The sequence below is a fragment of the Aythya marila genome (assembly GCF_965140915.1).
Source record: "Aythya marila genome assembly, chromosome: 27".
In the NCBI taxonomy this organism is placed as follows: Eukaryota; Metazoa; Chordata; class Aves; order Anseriformes; family Anatidae; genus Aythya; species Aythya marila.
Genome location: NC_139068.1, coordinates 1,919,584 through 1,929,957, shown reverse-complemented (window position 1 = coordinate 1,929,957; position 10,374 = coordinate 1,919,584). Strand labels below are relative to the sequence as shown.

The 10,374-nt window shown below is 69.4% G+C and overlaps 2 protein-coding genes across 2 annotated transcripts; one reads left to right on the top strand and one right to left on the bottom strand.

Annotated features, from left to right (window-relative positions):
* The first annotated feature begins 1,133 nt into the window (after positions 1-1,133).
* Positions 1,134-7,726, top strand: TBXA2R (thromboxane A2 receptor). Its single transcript, XM_082780154.1, has 3 exons — positions 1,134-1,235; positions 5,747-6,666; positions 7,213-7,726. The coding sequence occupies exons 2-3, from the start codon at positions 5,842-5,844 to the stop codon at positions 7,480-7,482; spliced, it is 1,095 nt and encodes a 364-aa protein (XP_082636280.1). The 5' UTR covers positions 1,134-1,235; positions 5,747-5,841; the 3' UTR covers positions 7,483-7,726.
* Positions 7,727-7,798: 72 nt separating this feature from the next.
* Positions 7,799-10,215, bottom strand: GIPC3 (GIPC PDZ domain containing family member 3). The gene is made up of 6 exons (XM_082780013.1): positions 9,845-10,215; positions 9,566-9,751; positions 9,178-9,358; positions 8,453-8,568; positions 8,262-8,343; positions 7,799-8,186 (listed from the first exon to the last, which is right to left on the bottom strand). Exons 1-6 carry the CDS (start codon positions 10,085-10,087, stop codon positions 8,035-8,037), a joined length of 960 nt encoding a protein of 319 aa, XP_082636139.1. The 5' UTR covers positions 10,088-10,215; the 3' UTR covers positions 7,799-8,034.
* Positions 10,216-10,374: the final 159 nt, after the last annotated feature.

Here is a 10,374-nt window from a genome sequence, read left to right as displayed (position 1 = left end):
GGGGGAAACGCTCTGTCCTGCTCTGGCTGCCCCTGAATTGTCACCGCGTCCCCTCCTGGGCACTGCCGGAGCCACTGGGGCCAGGTCCAGCTGATGCTCAGGGCTTTTTGCTGCCCTGGCAGTTCTCAGCTCCCTTCCCCACCCCTCCAGTATTTGAGGAGAGCCGACCGCCCGCCTCTGCCTCGTCGTGTGCCGTGGTGAAGCCCCATATTGGCTTTGTGGGGGCCGAACTCCTTCTGCTCCCAGAGCCAGCAGCAGCGGGTGGCTGCAGCACCCGGAGGCTCCCCACCCGCTGCACCCCGAGCCCACATCCTCTGCGCCCCGCACGGGCTGTGGGGGTCACACCCCAGCGGCATCCGCTGCCAGCAGAGCCTCGCAGCTCCACGCCTCGTGGCTCTGGGGCTGTGACAGCACCGCGGGCACGAGGGACGCTCCCGTGTCACTCGCTGGCTTTGGCGCAGGACGGAGACACCGCTGCGAGGAGCTCCCCGGTGGCACGCGGGGGCCTGGCTGGGTGGGCACAGGGGGACAGCGGAGGGGGTCACGTCCCCTCGTGCCACAACACGATCTCAGGTTTGGGACAGCGTGGGGACACTGCGCCCAGACAAACCCCCGGGATGTGGGGACATCCTGGCCGGCTGGGCTGATGTGGGACACGCAGGGACGCTGCTGGGGACACCCAAAAACCCGTCCCCTCCCCATCCATCCCGCAGCCTCCCCATTCCCCGGGGGTGGCACCGGTGGCCCCTCGGCGGTGGCAGCTCGGTGGGGCTGGGGGTGCCGCAGCCGTGCAGTGGGGACAGGCGAGGCCGTGGCCACGTCCACGCGTGTCCGTGTCCCAAGCGTGGGGGCCGGGCCGGGCTCTGCCCCCGCTGACTCAGCACCGGGGATGCTGCGGGGGGCGCAGCGGGGGCGGCCCCGGGGCAGGGCCGGGGGGGAGCGGGGTTGGGGGGCGCGGGGACACGCGTGGGTGCTTGGAGATGGGGCGGTGGTGCCGGGTCCGGCCCCGTTCGGGGCTCGTTGGGGGGGGGGGCGCGGGCCGGGGCGGGGCAGGGGGAGGGGAAGGGGCAGGAGGAGGGGGGGGGGGCTCCAAGCCCGGCCCTTCCCCCGCGGGGCTGAGCCGAGCGGGGCTGAACGGAGCCGTGCGGGGATGAACTGAACCGAGCCGGGCTGAGCTGAGCTGAACCGAGCCGGGCTGTGCCCCCCCCCCGCCAACCCCCGCGCATCGCCTCGAGGTAGGGCCCGGGGGCACTGGAGGGGCCGGGCTGGGGGCGTTCCCCCCCCTCCGCCTGTCCTGGGAGCGGCCCCGAGGCGGGGGGGGGGGCGGAAAGGGGCCGTGGAGGGGTCGCGGGGGTGCGGCACGGAGCGGGGGGGGATCGGACAAAGAGAGCACACGGAGGGGGTGGGCGGAGGGGCCGGGGGGGGCAGAGCGGGGGGCTTCAGCCGAGGGGCTGGGACGGACGGACAGAGGGGCTGGGAGAGATGGACAGACCCCAGGGCTGGGACAGACGGACGGGGGGGCTGGGGTGGGTGATGAAGGGGCTGAGGTGGCTGCACAGACGGCAGGCGGACAGACCGAGGGGCTGCACGGGGCTGCACGGGGCGGATACGGGCTGCCTTACACACACAGCGGGGCTGGAGGCGCCGGGGGGAGCGGTGCCCCCCACACCCCCCACGGCACCGCCTGGGAAGACCCCGCGAGGGGCCGGGCAGCGCTGCCTCCTGCCCCCCACCCCCCGCTGCCACCGCCAAGTTTGTCACTGGGTGGAGGTGCTGAGGGACGGGGCAGGGGAGGGACTTTGACACCCCTATGATGCTGGGGGGGGGCTCCCTGCACCACCCGGCCCCCAGCTCGTGCTCCCAGGGGTGCCACCCCCTGCCCTGCTCCCAGGGACAGGTTGGGAGCAAGATGGGACAGGGACCGTGCTCAGCATCCCCAGGGGACAGCGACGAGCCCCAGGTAGCCCTGACTCCGAGCAGGTTGGGGACCTGCAGCTGGGGACCTCTGCTGTGGGACAGGACAGGGACAGGGACAGGGACAGGGACAGGGACAGGGACAGGGACAGGGACAGGTGCCCGGCTGGGGCTGCCGCCGGTTGTGTCCCTGCTCCCCGTGGCCATCCCCTTCCCGGACAGCCCCCGGGGAAGTCCCCGCTCCAGGCGCCCCTGGCAGCGGGTCACTTTGATGGCTGTGGGTCCAGGGAGGGACCCTGGAGCCCTGCCAGGTCCCCATCCCCATGACGTGGCCGACGCATTTCCCGTCTCGGCCGATGTCCTTGAGCTGATCTGCCCAGAGAGCAGCAGTCCGGGGGCAGCTGCCTTGGGGTCACGTCCAGCCCTGGCAGGGACGGCTGAGCCCAACCGTGTCCCGTGGGCCCACCTGCTGGGGACATCGGGCTGGGGACACTGCACGGAAATTTGGGGCCATCCCTGGAGGGGTCCAGCCAGCAGAGAGGGATGGGACACACATGGGACAAAGGCAAACACCCGCAGCAGGGACCCTGCAGCTCCCAGCTCTGCACCCAGCGGGGCAGAGCCCAGGGGTCACAGTGCTCCCCCTCTCCTCCTGCCCCCCAGCATGATCCCCTCCCAGAGCCCTGCTGCTGCAGCGCCTTCAGCCCAGGGACATGCTCCCATCTGCCAGGCCCTGCTTTAGGAACCCGCTGCTTTGTGTGCCCGCAGGATGCCCCCTGTCCTGCCCGCCCCCATTCCCAACCCTGCCCAGCACCCATGGGAGTGGTGAGCTGGGGCAGGACCCAGGCAGCAGCAGGACCCCTCTGCGTCCCCCCCGTGCTGTCGGTGACGCCTTTTCCTCACTGCCCTCAGAGGTGGCGAGGGCAGAAAGCGGCAGAGGCCAGGCGAGACGCGGCGCATCCCTGGCGAAACGCCGGCCCAGGGGCTCACGCGGCGCCAGAAACCCCATTAGTGCCCGCGCCAGGGCTGCCAACGCAGCCTGCAGCAGCCCATTTAGGAGCCGGCTCCTCTCCTCCGGGATTTTGTCCCAGGATCTCCCCGCTGGGGCTCCTGCTGGCTCCAGCACCCCCAAAGCGGGGCCGAGGCGCGGACTCAGGGTGTCTCCTCCACAGGCGCCTCCTCGTGTGACGGCCACCCCGGATGGGGGGAGATGGCAAGTGAGGAGCCTCTGCCCCGCTCATGAGTCCCTTCCCGTAAGTGCCTCTGCTTTGCTCTGCAGAGCAGCCGGGGCTGGTGGGGTTCGGCTCGGTGACAGCCCTGCGAGCTCTAAATGGGCGCTCTTTAATATTTGATTCCCTCTAAGTGCTGCCCGGCCCCGTGCAGGGTGGCACCGGCTGCTCGGGCTGGCATTGCTGCCGCCCCGTGGTGGAGGCTGCCACAGGATGGGGTCGGATCCTGGCATTTTACCGGGGTCAGATCCTGGCGGTATTGGGGTTGTGGCCTGCCACAGGGCGTGATGGGCTCGCCTCCTTCCACTTCAGGTGGGTTCAGATCCTGCTGTGCTGGGGCTGTGGGTGCCCTGCAGAGCCACTCGTCAGCCAGGCACATCCCGTGGCCACAAGACCTCAGGACAACATTACCCTGCACACCCTCGGGGGCCCTGCAGCCCCCCCGCAGCACGCCACCAGCCTGGCTTTGTGCTTCATGGTGCTGGTGCCCACCCAGCCCCTGTTCTGCCAAGCGACTGAATTCCTCCTGCTGTGCTGCCAGGGCTGGGCGGTCTCGTTAGCGGGAGGGACAGCAGCGGGGACACGGCCAAGTGGTCCCCCCGAGCACTCCCTGCAGGCAGCGATGGGGAAACTGAGGCACGGCTCAGGGGGGAGCTGCTGGGCTCTGGCAGTGCCGAGGCTGTGTGGGGCCAGGGCAGGTGGTTTGGCACAGCAGCCAGCAGCACCGTGGGGCCAGGATGAGTTCTCCAGGGCCAGGAGTGCGGGACACGGCCCCATCCCACCAGGGCCTGACTCAGTCCCAAGGGGACCAACACCTTTGGGGCTACTGCTGCGGTCCCTCAGGGCCAGGAGCAAACAAACAGCGGCAAGTTTTCACTCTTGTCTCATGGAAAAAGCTGGGGCCGTCCTCACCCTTCAGCAGTGAGTCACCGCCATGCGCTGCCAGCAGCCCCACATGGCGACGGGGACGGGGTCGGGGATGGGGACAGGGTCACGACACCGCCACCACCCCAGCGTCCTCCCCAGGGGACGGCAGCAGAGCCGGCGGCGGTGCTGCCGTGCCGTGCCGGTGCCACTCAGCACCCCCAGCCCCACCGCCCGCCCCATGCCGTGTGTTGCAATCCCTGGCCCCATCCCAGCCCTGGGATCAGCGCGGCGCGGCCGGGCCTTGCCTCCGAGGGCCAAGAAGGGGGCGGCGGGTCGGGGCGCCGAGCGGCTGACGTGGAGCCGGGCTCCCTGGGCTGCGCGGGGCAGGCGGGTGCCAGAGCTGCCGCTGCTGGTTGGGGCCAGCTTGAGGTTAGAGCCGGGGATGGGGCAGGTGGCGGTGGCACCGTGCATGCGGGGGTGACGGGATCGCAGCCATGGGGCCAGCGGCAGCGGCCACAGCAGTGCCCTGGTCCCGAGGGGCGGCCGGGCAGGGGGAGGTGGTGCCGGGCAGCCTGGGGACGGGGCAGGTGGGTGGGGGGGACATCCCCGTCCTGAGGAATGGGCCCAGTGTCCACGTCCCTCCGGCTGGGGTCGGGTCCAGCTGTGTCTCTGCTTTCTCTGGAAGCGGCTCCACCCTGTCCCGGATCACCCTGTTGCAAACAGGCTGCACTAATTAGCGATGGTGAGAGCTGCCAGATGCTCCCCGGACAGAGGCTGGAGCCCAGCAGGCCGCCGGGGCAGCGCGCCCTCCCCTGTCCCCATGCCACCACCGGGCCAAGAGCTCTGGCAGACAGGACGGGGGAACACAAGACCTGGCTGCATCCCCCACACCTGCGGGTGGATGTGCTGGGTTGGGGGGGGACACCCAGGGTCGTGGGGTGACCCCCCCCCCGTGGGTGCCACGTGCGCCGCGTGTCCCCAGGCTCAAAGGTCCCATCTGCGGTCGAGCAAGAGCCACGCGGGCAGGCGGCCACGGGTGCAGGGAGGGGGGAGAAGCTTTTAAACTAATCCTGCTCCAGCCCCACGGCGGGCGTGGAGGATGCGGCCATATCCCTGATCCCGGCTCGGCACGCGGAGCTGGCCCCGTGCCCGGCACACAGCTGGGGTGCAGCAGGGAGGGCGCCCGCCTGGGTGCTGCGGGGCTGGGAACCCCTGGGGACGGATACGGTGACCATGACCACGCTGGCCCTGGGAGCACCAGAGGGTGCACAGAGCCCCTGCCTCATGAGTGCCTCAGTTTCCCCGCCCCGCTGCAGGAATGTGAGGCTGGGGCAGGGGTTTTGCAAGGTTCCTGGTGATGCTGGGTGCTGGCAGCGCCCCTGCCCGTGGTCAGGATCCGTCCCAGGCACAGCCACCCAGCCCTATGCCCATGGTGTCTCTGGGGGGGGTCTGGCTGGGACACCCCAGTCTGGGACGGAGCCGTCAGGGAGCCCAGCTGGCAGCAGCACGCGTCGCCAAACAACGAGCACGAGGGGATTAGGGCCTGGTGGCTGCTGGCCCCGTGGCTCGCGGCCGGGGACGGTTAATCCCGGCCAGCTGCGGGGCTGGGGCCGGGCAGCACCCAGGCCCCCACCACGGCATCCCATGGGGCACCCCACGTCCCCGGGCTCTGGGTGGGTGGCAGGGGTCTTGGCCATGGGGGGGAACTGTCCCTAAAACTGCTTTTGTCCCCATAGTGCCACGTGGGATCGGAGCCAGCACTGGGACCTGAGGGCAGGACGTGCTATGGAGCTGAGCCTGGGGGGTGCCTGAAGCCAGCAGAAGGACCAGGATGGGGTGGGGGGACGCGGAGTTCCCCAACGTGAGCCTGGCTGCCCGGCCGGACACCTGCTTCGGGGTGGTGAACCTCAGCAGCAGCCTCAACGAGACGCAGAAGAAAGCCATCGCCTCGCCCTGGTTCTCCACCGCCTTCGGCCTCATCGGCCTCTGCTCCAACCTCTTCGCCCTCTACGTCCTGCTCAGCTCCTCCCGCAAGCTCACCAGCCGGTCCCGCTCCTCTTTCCTCGTCTTCCTCTGCGGGCTGGTGGTCACAGACTTCATGGGGCTGCTGGTGACGGCCTCGGTCATCATCCCCTACCACTTCATCAAGTTCAACTGGGCCGAGGTGGACCCCGGCTGCCACCTCTGCAACTTCCTCGGCTTCTCCATGGTCTTCTTCGGGCAGTGCCCGCTGCTGCTGGGGGCCACCATGGCCGGCGAGAGGTTCTTCGGCATCAACCACCCCTTCTCCCGCTCCACCAGCATCTCCAAGCGCCGCGCGTGGTCCATCGTGGGGATGGTGTGGGGCTTCTCCTGCCTGCTGGGGCTGCTGCCGGTGCTGGGGCTGGGCCGCTACACGCTGCAGTACCCCGGCTCCTGGTGCTTCCTCACCCTCCTGCCCGACACCGGCAACGCCATCTTCTGCCTGCTCTTCGCCCTGCTGGGCATCTTCTCCGTGGTGCTCTCCTTCATCTTCAACACGGTCAGCGTGGTCACGCTCTGCCGCGTCTACCACGACCGCGAGTCCGTGCAGCGGCGGCGGGACAGCGAGGTGGAGATGATGGTGCAGCTGGTGGGCATCATGATCATCGCCACCATCTGCTGGATGCCGCTCCTGGTGAGGCCCTGGCTTCTGGCGTGGCTCTTTTGGGGGGCCCAGGTCTCAGTGTCCTCCCCATGTCCAGCCTGGTGCCCCCATGTCCCTCCTGGTGAGGCCGCAAGGTTTTGGTGCCCCCCTCCTTGTCCCTCGCGGTGTGGCCCTGGGAGCTGTCCCCTCGTGTCCCTCCTGGTGAGGTCCTGGTGTCCCCCCCCCATCACCCGCAGTAAGGCCCCAGCTCTCGGTGTGCCCCTTCCCAGCCCCTCCTGGTGAAGCCCCTCGATCTTGGTGCCCTCCCCATGCCCCAAGAGGAGTCCCCAGCCCTTGGCGTCCCCCCCACATCCCTTCTGGAGAGACCCTGGGTCTGGACGTGCCCCTTCCCCATCTCTCCACCTGGGGACCTCAACCTCAGTGCAACCCCACGGCCCTCCCCTCCTCATCCTTGCAGGCCCACCGGGTGCCCAAGACCGCGGGTGCCCAACGCGGGACCCCCAGGTCCTGCCCCAAACCCTACAGGGAGCGGTGGGGAGCCCCCGGGGTCATCTCACACCTCCCCTCTCCCCCCAGATCTTCATCATCCAGACCATCCTGCAGCAGCTGCCGGCCGGGGAGCGCGCCCGGACGCTGCCCACGGAGACGCAGAAGCTGCTGCTCATCTACATCCGCATGGTCACCTGGAACCAGATCCTGGACCCCTGGGTCTATATCCTGTTCCGCCGCGCCGTGCTGCAGCGCGTGCACCCGGGGCTGCGCGCCCGGCCCTCCCTGCTCTCCCTCTACCCCGTCCTCAACCCCTCGCTGCGCCGCAAGCTCGCCCAGGAGGCCCGGCTGCAGTAATTTTTTTTTTGGGGGGGGGATGTAATTTTGATGTAATTTTGATGTAATTTTGGGGAAACAGGGATGGGGGTGAGCGGGACCCCCGCCCCAGCCATGGGAGGTGGGCGCACACAGCCAGGGGTGCAGTGGTTTATTGATGAGTGCTCTCCATGCCGGGCCCCATGAGGCCGGGGGATGCGGTGCCTGGTGGGGTAAGGGGGGGTGGGAGGCATGGGGGTGCTCCCCCCACACCCCCCCGTGTGACCCCTCCCCAATAAAGCGCAGCTTGTGCAGCTCTCCGTGCCCGCTGGGTGCCCCCAGCCCCGCTCCTCCGGGCTCTGCTGTGGGTGCTCGGGTCCTGTTGAGAGGGGGGGCTGGCACCCAGAGGCAGGGGCTCGCACCCATGGGTGGGGGGTGGGCTCTGCAGCCCCCCCCAGCCCGGGGTGGGTGCACGGCAGCGTTCACACGGTCACAGGATGGGGACCCCCAGCGCCACCGCCAGCCTCACACAGGGCAGTGGCACAGGGGGGACACAGAGCAGGGACCTGGGCAGGGGGCACTGCCCCCCCCCGGCTACTCCTGCGCCCCCCCAGTGCTGCAGACGGCCGCCCACACCTCAGCCACGAACTCCGGGGGGAAGGCAAACTCCCCCAGCACCGAGTCCAGGCCGTGGGCAAGCGCGGTGGTGCCAGGGCTCTGCTTCGCCATCTCCACCATGGTGGCAGCTGCAGGGAGAAGGGGGGGATTAGCAGCAGGGGGGGGGGGCAAATTGGGGGGTGGGAGGGCACGGGGGGGCTCACCCAGCTCGCTGTCGCGGATGCCCATGTAGCTCTCCAGCAGGTCGTCCACGCGGCGGGCGGCTTCTTCCTCCGTGGCACTGGGCTGTGGGTGGGAGTGGGGGGCACCCAGTGCAGGGGGCACCCAAAGGGGGGGTACATCCCCCCCCCCCAGCCCAGCACGGTGCCTGCCCATGGGTCTGGGGGTGCCTTACCCCCTCCTGCAGCGTGGCCGGGCCCTGTGCCCGCAGCCGCAGCGTCTCCTTCCCGCTGGCCACTCTGCCCTCGGCGGGGCACTTGCTGCTGCTCCGCGTCCTCTGCCCGATCATGTCTGCACCCCGGGGTGGGGGCGAGGGGCAGGGAGGGTGCCCGGGGGTGGAAGGGCAGGGATGACAAAGGAGGGGCAGACAAAGATAACCAAGAACATCGGTGATGGACAGCCAAGGGTGACCAAGAACACCCAAGGGTGGCCAGCCAAGGCTACCCAAACAGCCCAGGGGACACACAAGGAGGGCCCCGTGTGTGGCCAAGGACACCCATGGGTGCCCATCAGGGATGCACATGTGTATGGTGTGCCCATGGGTGCCCAGGGCAGGGCATGCAGAGGACTCAGCGTGATCACAGGGGCAGCTTGGGGCGCACAGGCAGGTGTGGGGGTGCGCCCTGAGGTGGGGTGTTTGCAGGGGGTACCCATAGCCCTGGGGGGGTTGCAAGGGTGCGGGGTGCTTGTAGGGGTACACAGGGGTGCCCAACAGTGGGGTGGATCCTGAGGGGGGCTGCAGGAGCCCAGCACCCTGCTCAGGGTGCCACAACACAACCGCAGGCGTCTGCACACCCACGGGACCATGGGGTGGGCGCACGGCCCACGCGCATTGCAGGAGGGGTCTGGATGCCCCTTCCCGGGGGTCCCCAGGCAGAGCAGCCCCCCCTCCCCGCTCACCAAAGGCCTTTTTGGGCTGCACCAGGCGCAGGGTGAAGGGCTGAGCGCGGGGCAGCTCCCGCAGCATGCGGGCCACCTCGTAGTGCCGGCAGCCCACGATGGTGTGGTCGTTGATGGCCTCGATGCTGTCGCCCACGCACACGGCCTGGATGCGGTTGATGATGCTCCCCTCCTTGATCCGCTGGGGGGGGGGACACGGTGACACCAAGGGGAAGGGGACATCGGGAGGACAGACAGACACAGCCCCCGTCCCACACCTCCTGGCACCGATTTCCTTTAGCAATGGGGTCAGCCAGGGAGCCCCCAAAATGCACCATGCAGAGGGGGACCCCCAGGGTCACGGTAGATGCAGAGACCCCCCCCCAGCCCCTCCCCAACACTCCCTCACCTTGATGAAGGCGTAGCCAGCCCCGTTGTCCGTGATGGTGAGTCCCAGCGCGTCCTCAGTCTTGGTCACCTCCACCTCCTTCGTCTCCCCCCGGACGTGGGCGAAGATGAAGTCCTCCAGGCCGATCTGCCCCCCCAGCAGCTTCTGCATGTCCACTTTGTGCGTGTTCAGTGTGCAGAAGAGGATCTGCCACCGGCACCCCATCGTCACCACGGCTGGGGACACCGGCGGTGCCAGCACCACCCCCCCCCGACACATACACCCCCCACACCGCCTCACCTCGGTGGGCGAGATGCTGAAGACCTCGGCGATTTTGCCGTAGAGCTCCTTGACGTTGGTGAAGCCCTCGATGCGGCCCGTGGGGCTGCCGTGGGCCAGCTGGGTGCGGAACACCAGGCGGGGGCGGACGCGCGGGGGCCGCGGGGCTGGGGGCGGCTCGGGGCCCCCCGGCTCCTGCCCCACGCCGTTCTCCATGGGGCCGTCCTCCCGGGGCTGCCGGCCGTGCTTGCTCACCCGCTGCATCCCGCTGCTGCCGCTGAATTATAGATGGGCACCAGCGTAAGGCGATCCCCAGGGGGCCAGGAACCCGATCTGGTGGCGCAGGTCAGCCCCCGGGATCGGGTGAGCAGCACCACGGCTCCACCGCACCCCCCCGGGGCGCAGGATGGGGTGGTAGCAATGAGCACGGGGCCATCACCCTTGTAGGACACCCCACGGCTGTGAGCCAACAGCACGGGGATGAAGCTGCTCCAGGCGGCTCCGGGCCTTTGAAGCCGCCCCCCAAGCACAAACACACGGAGCCCACGCTG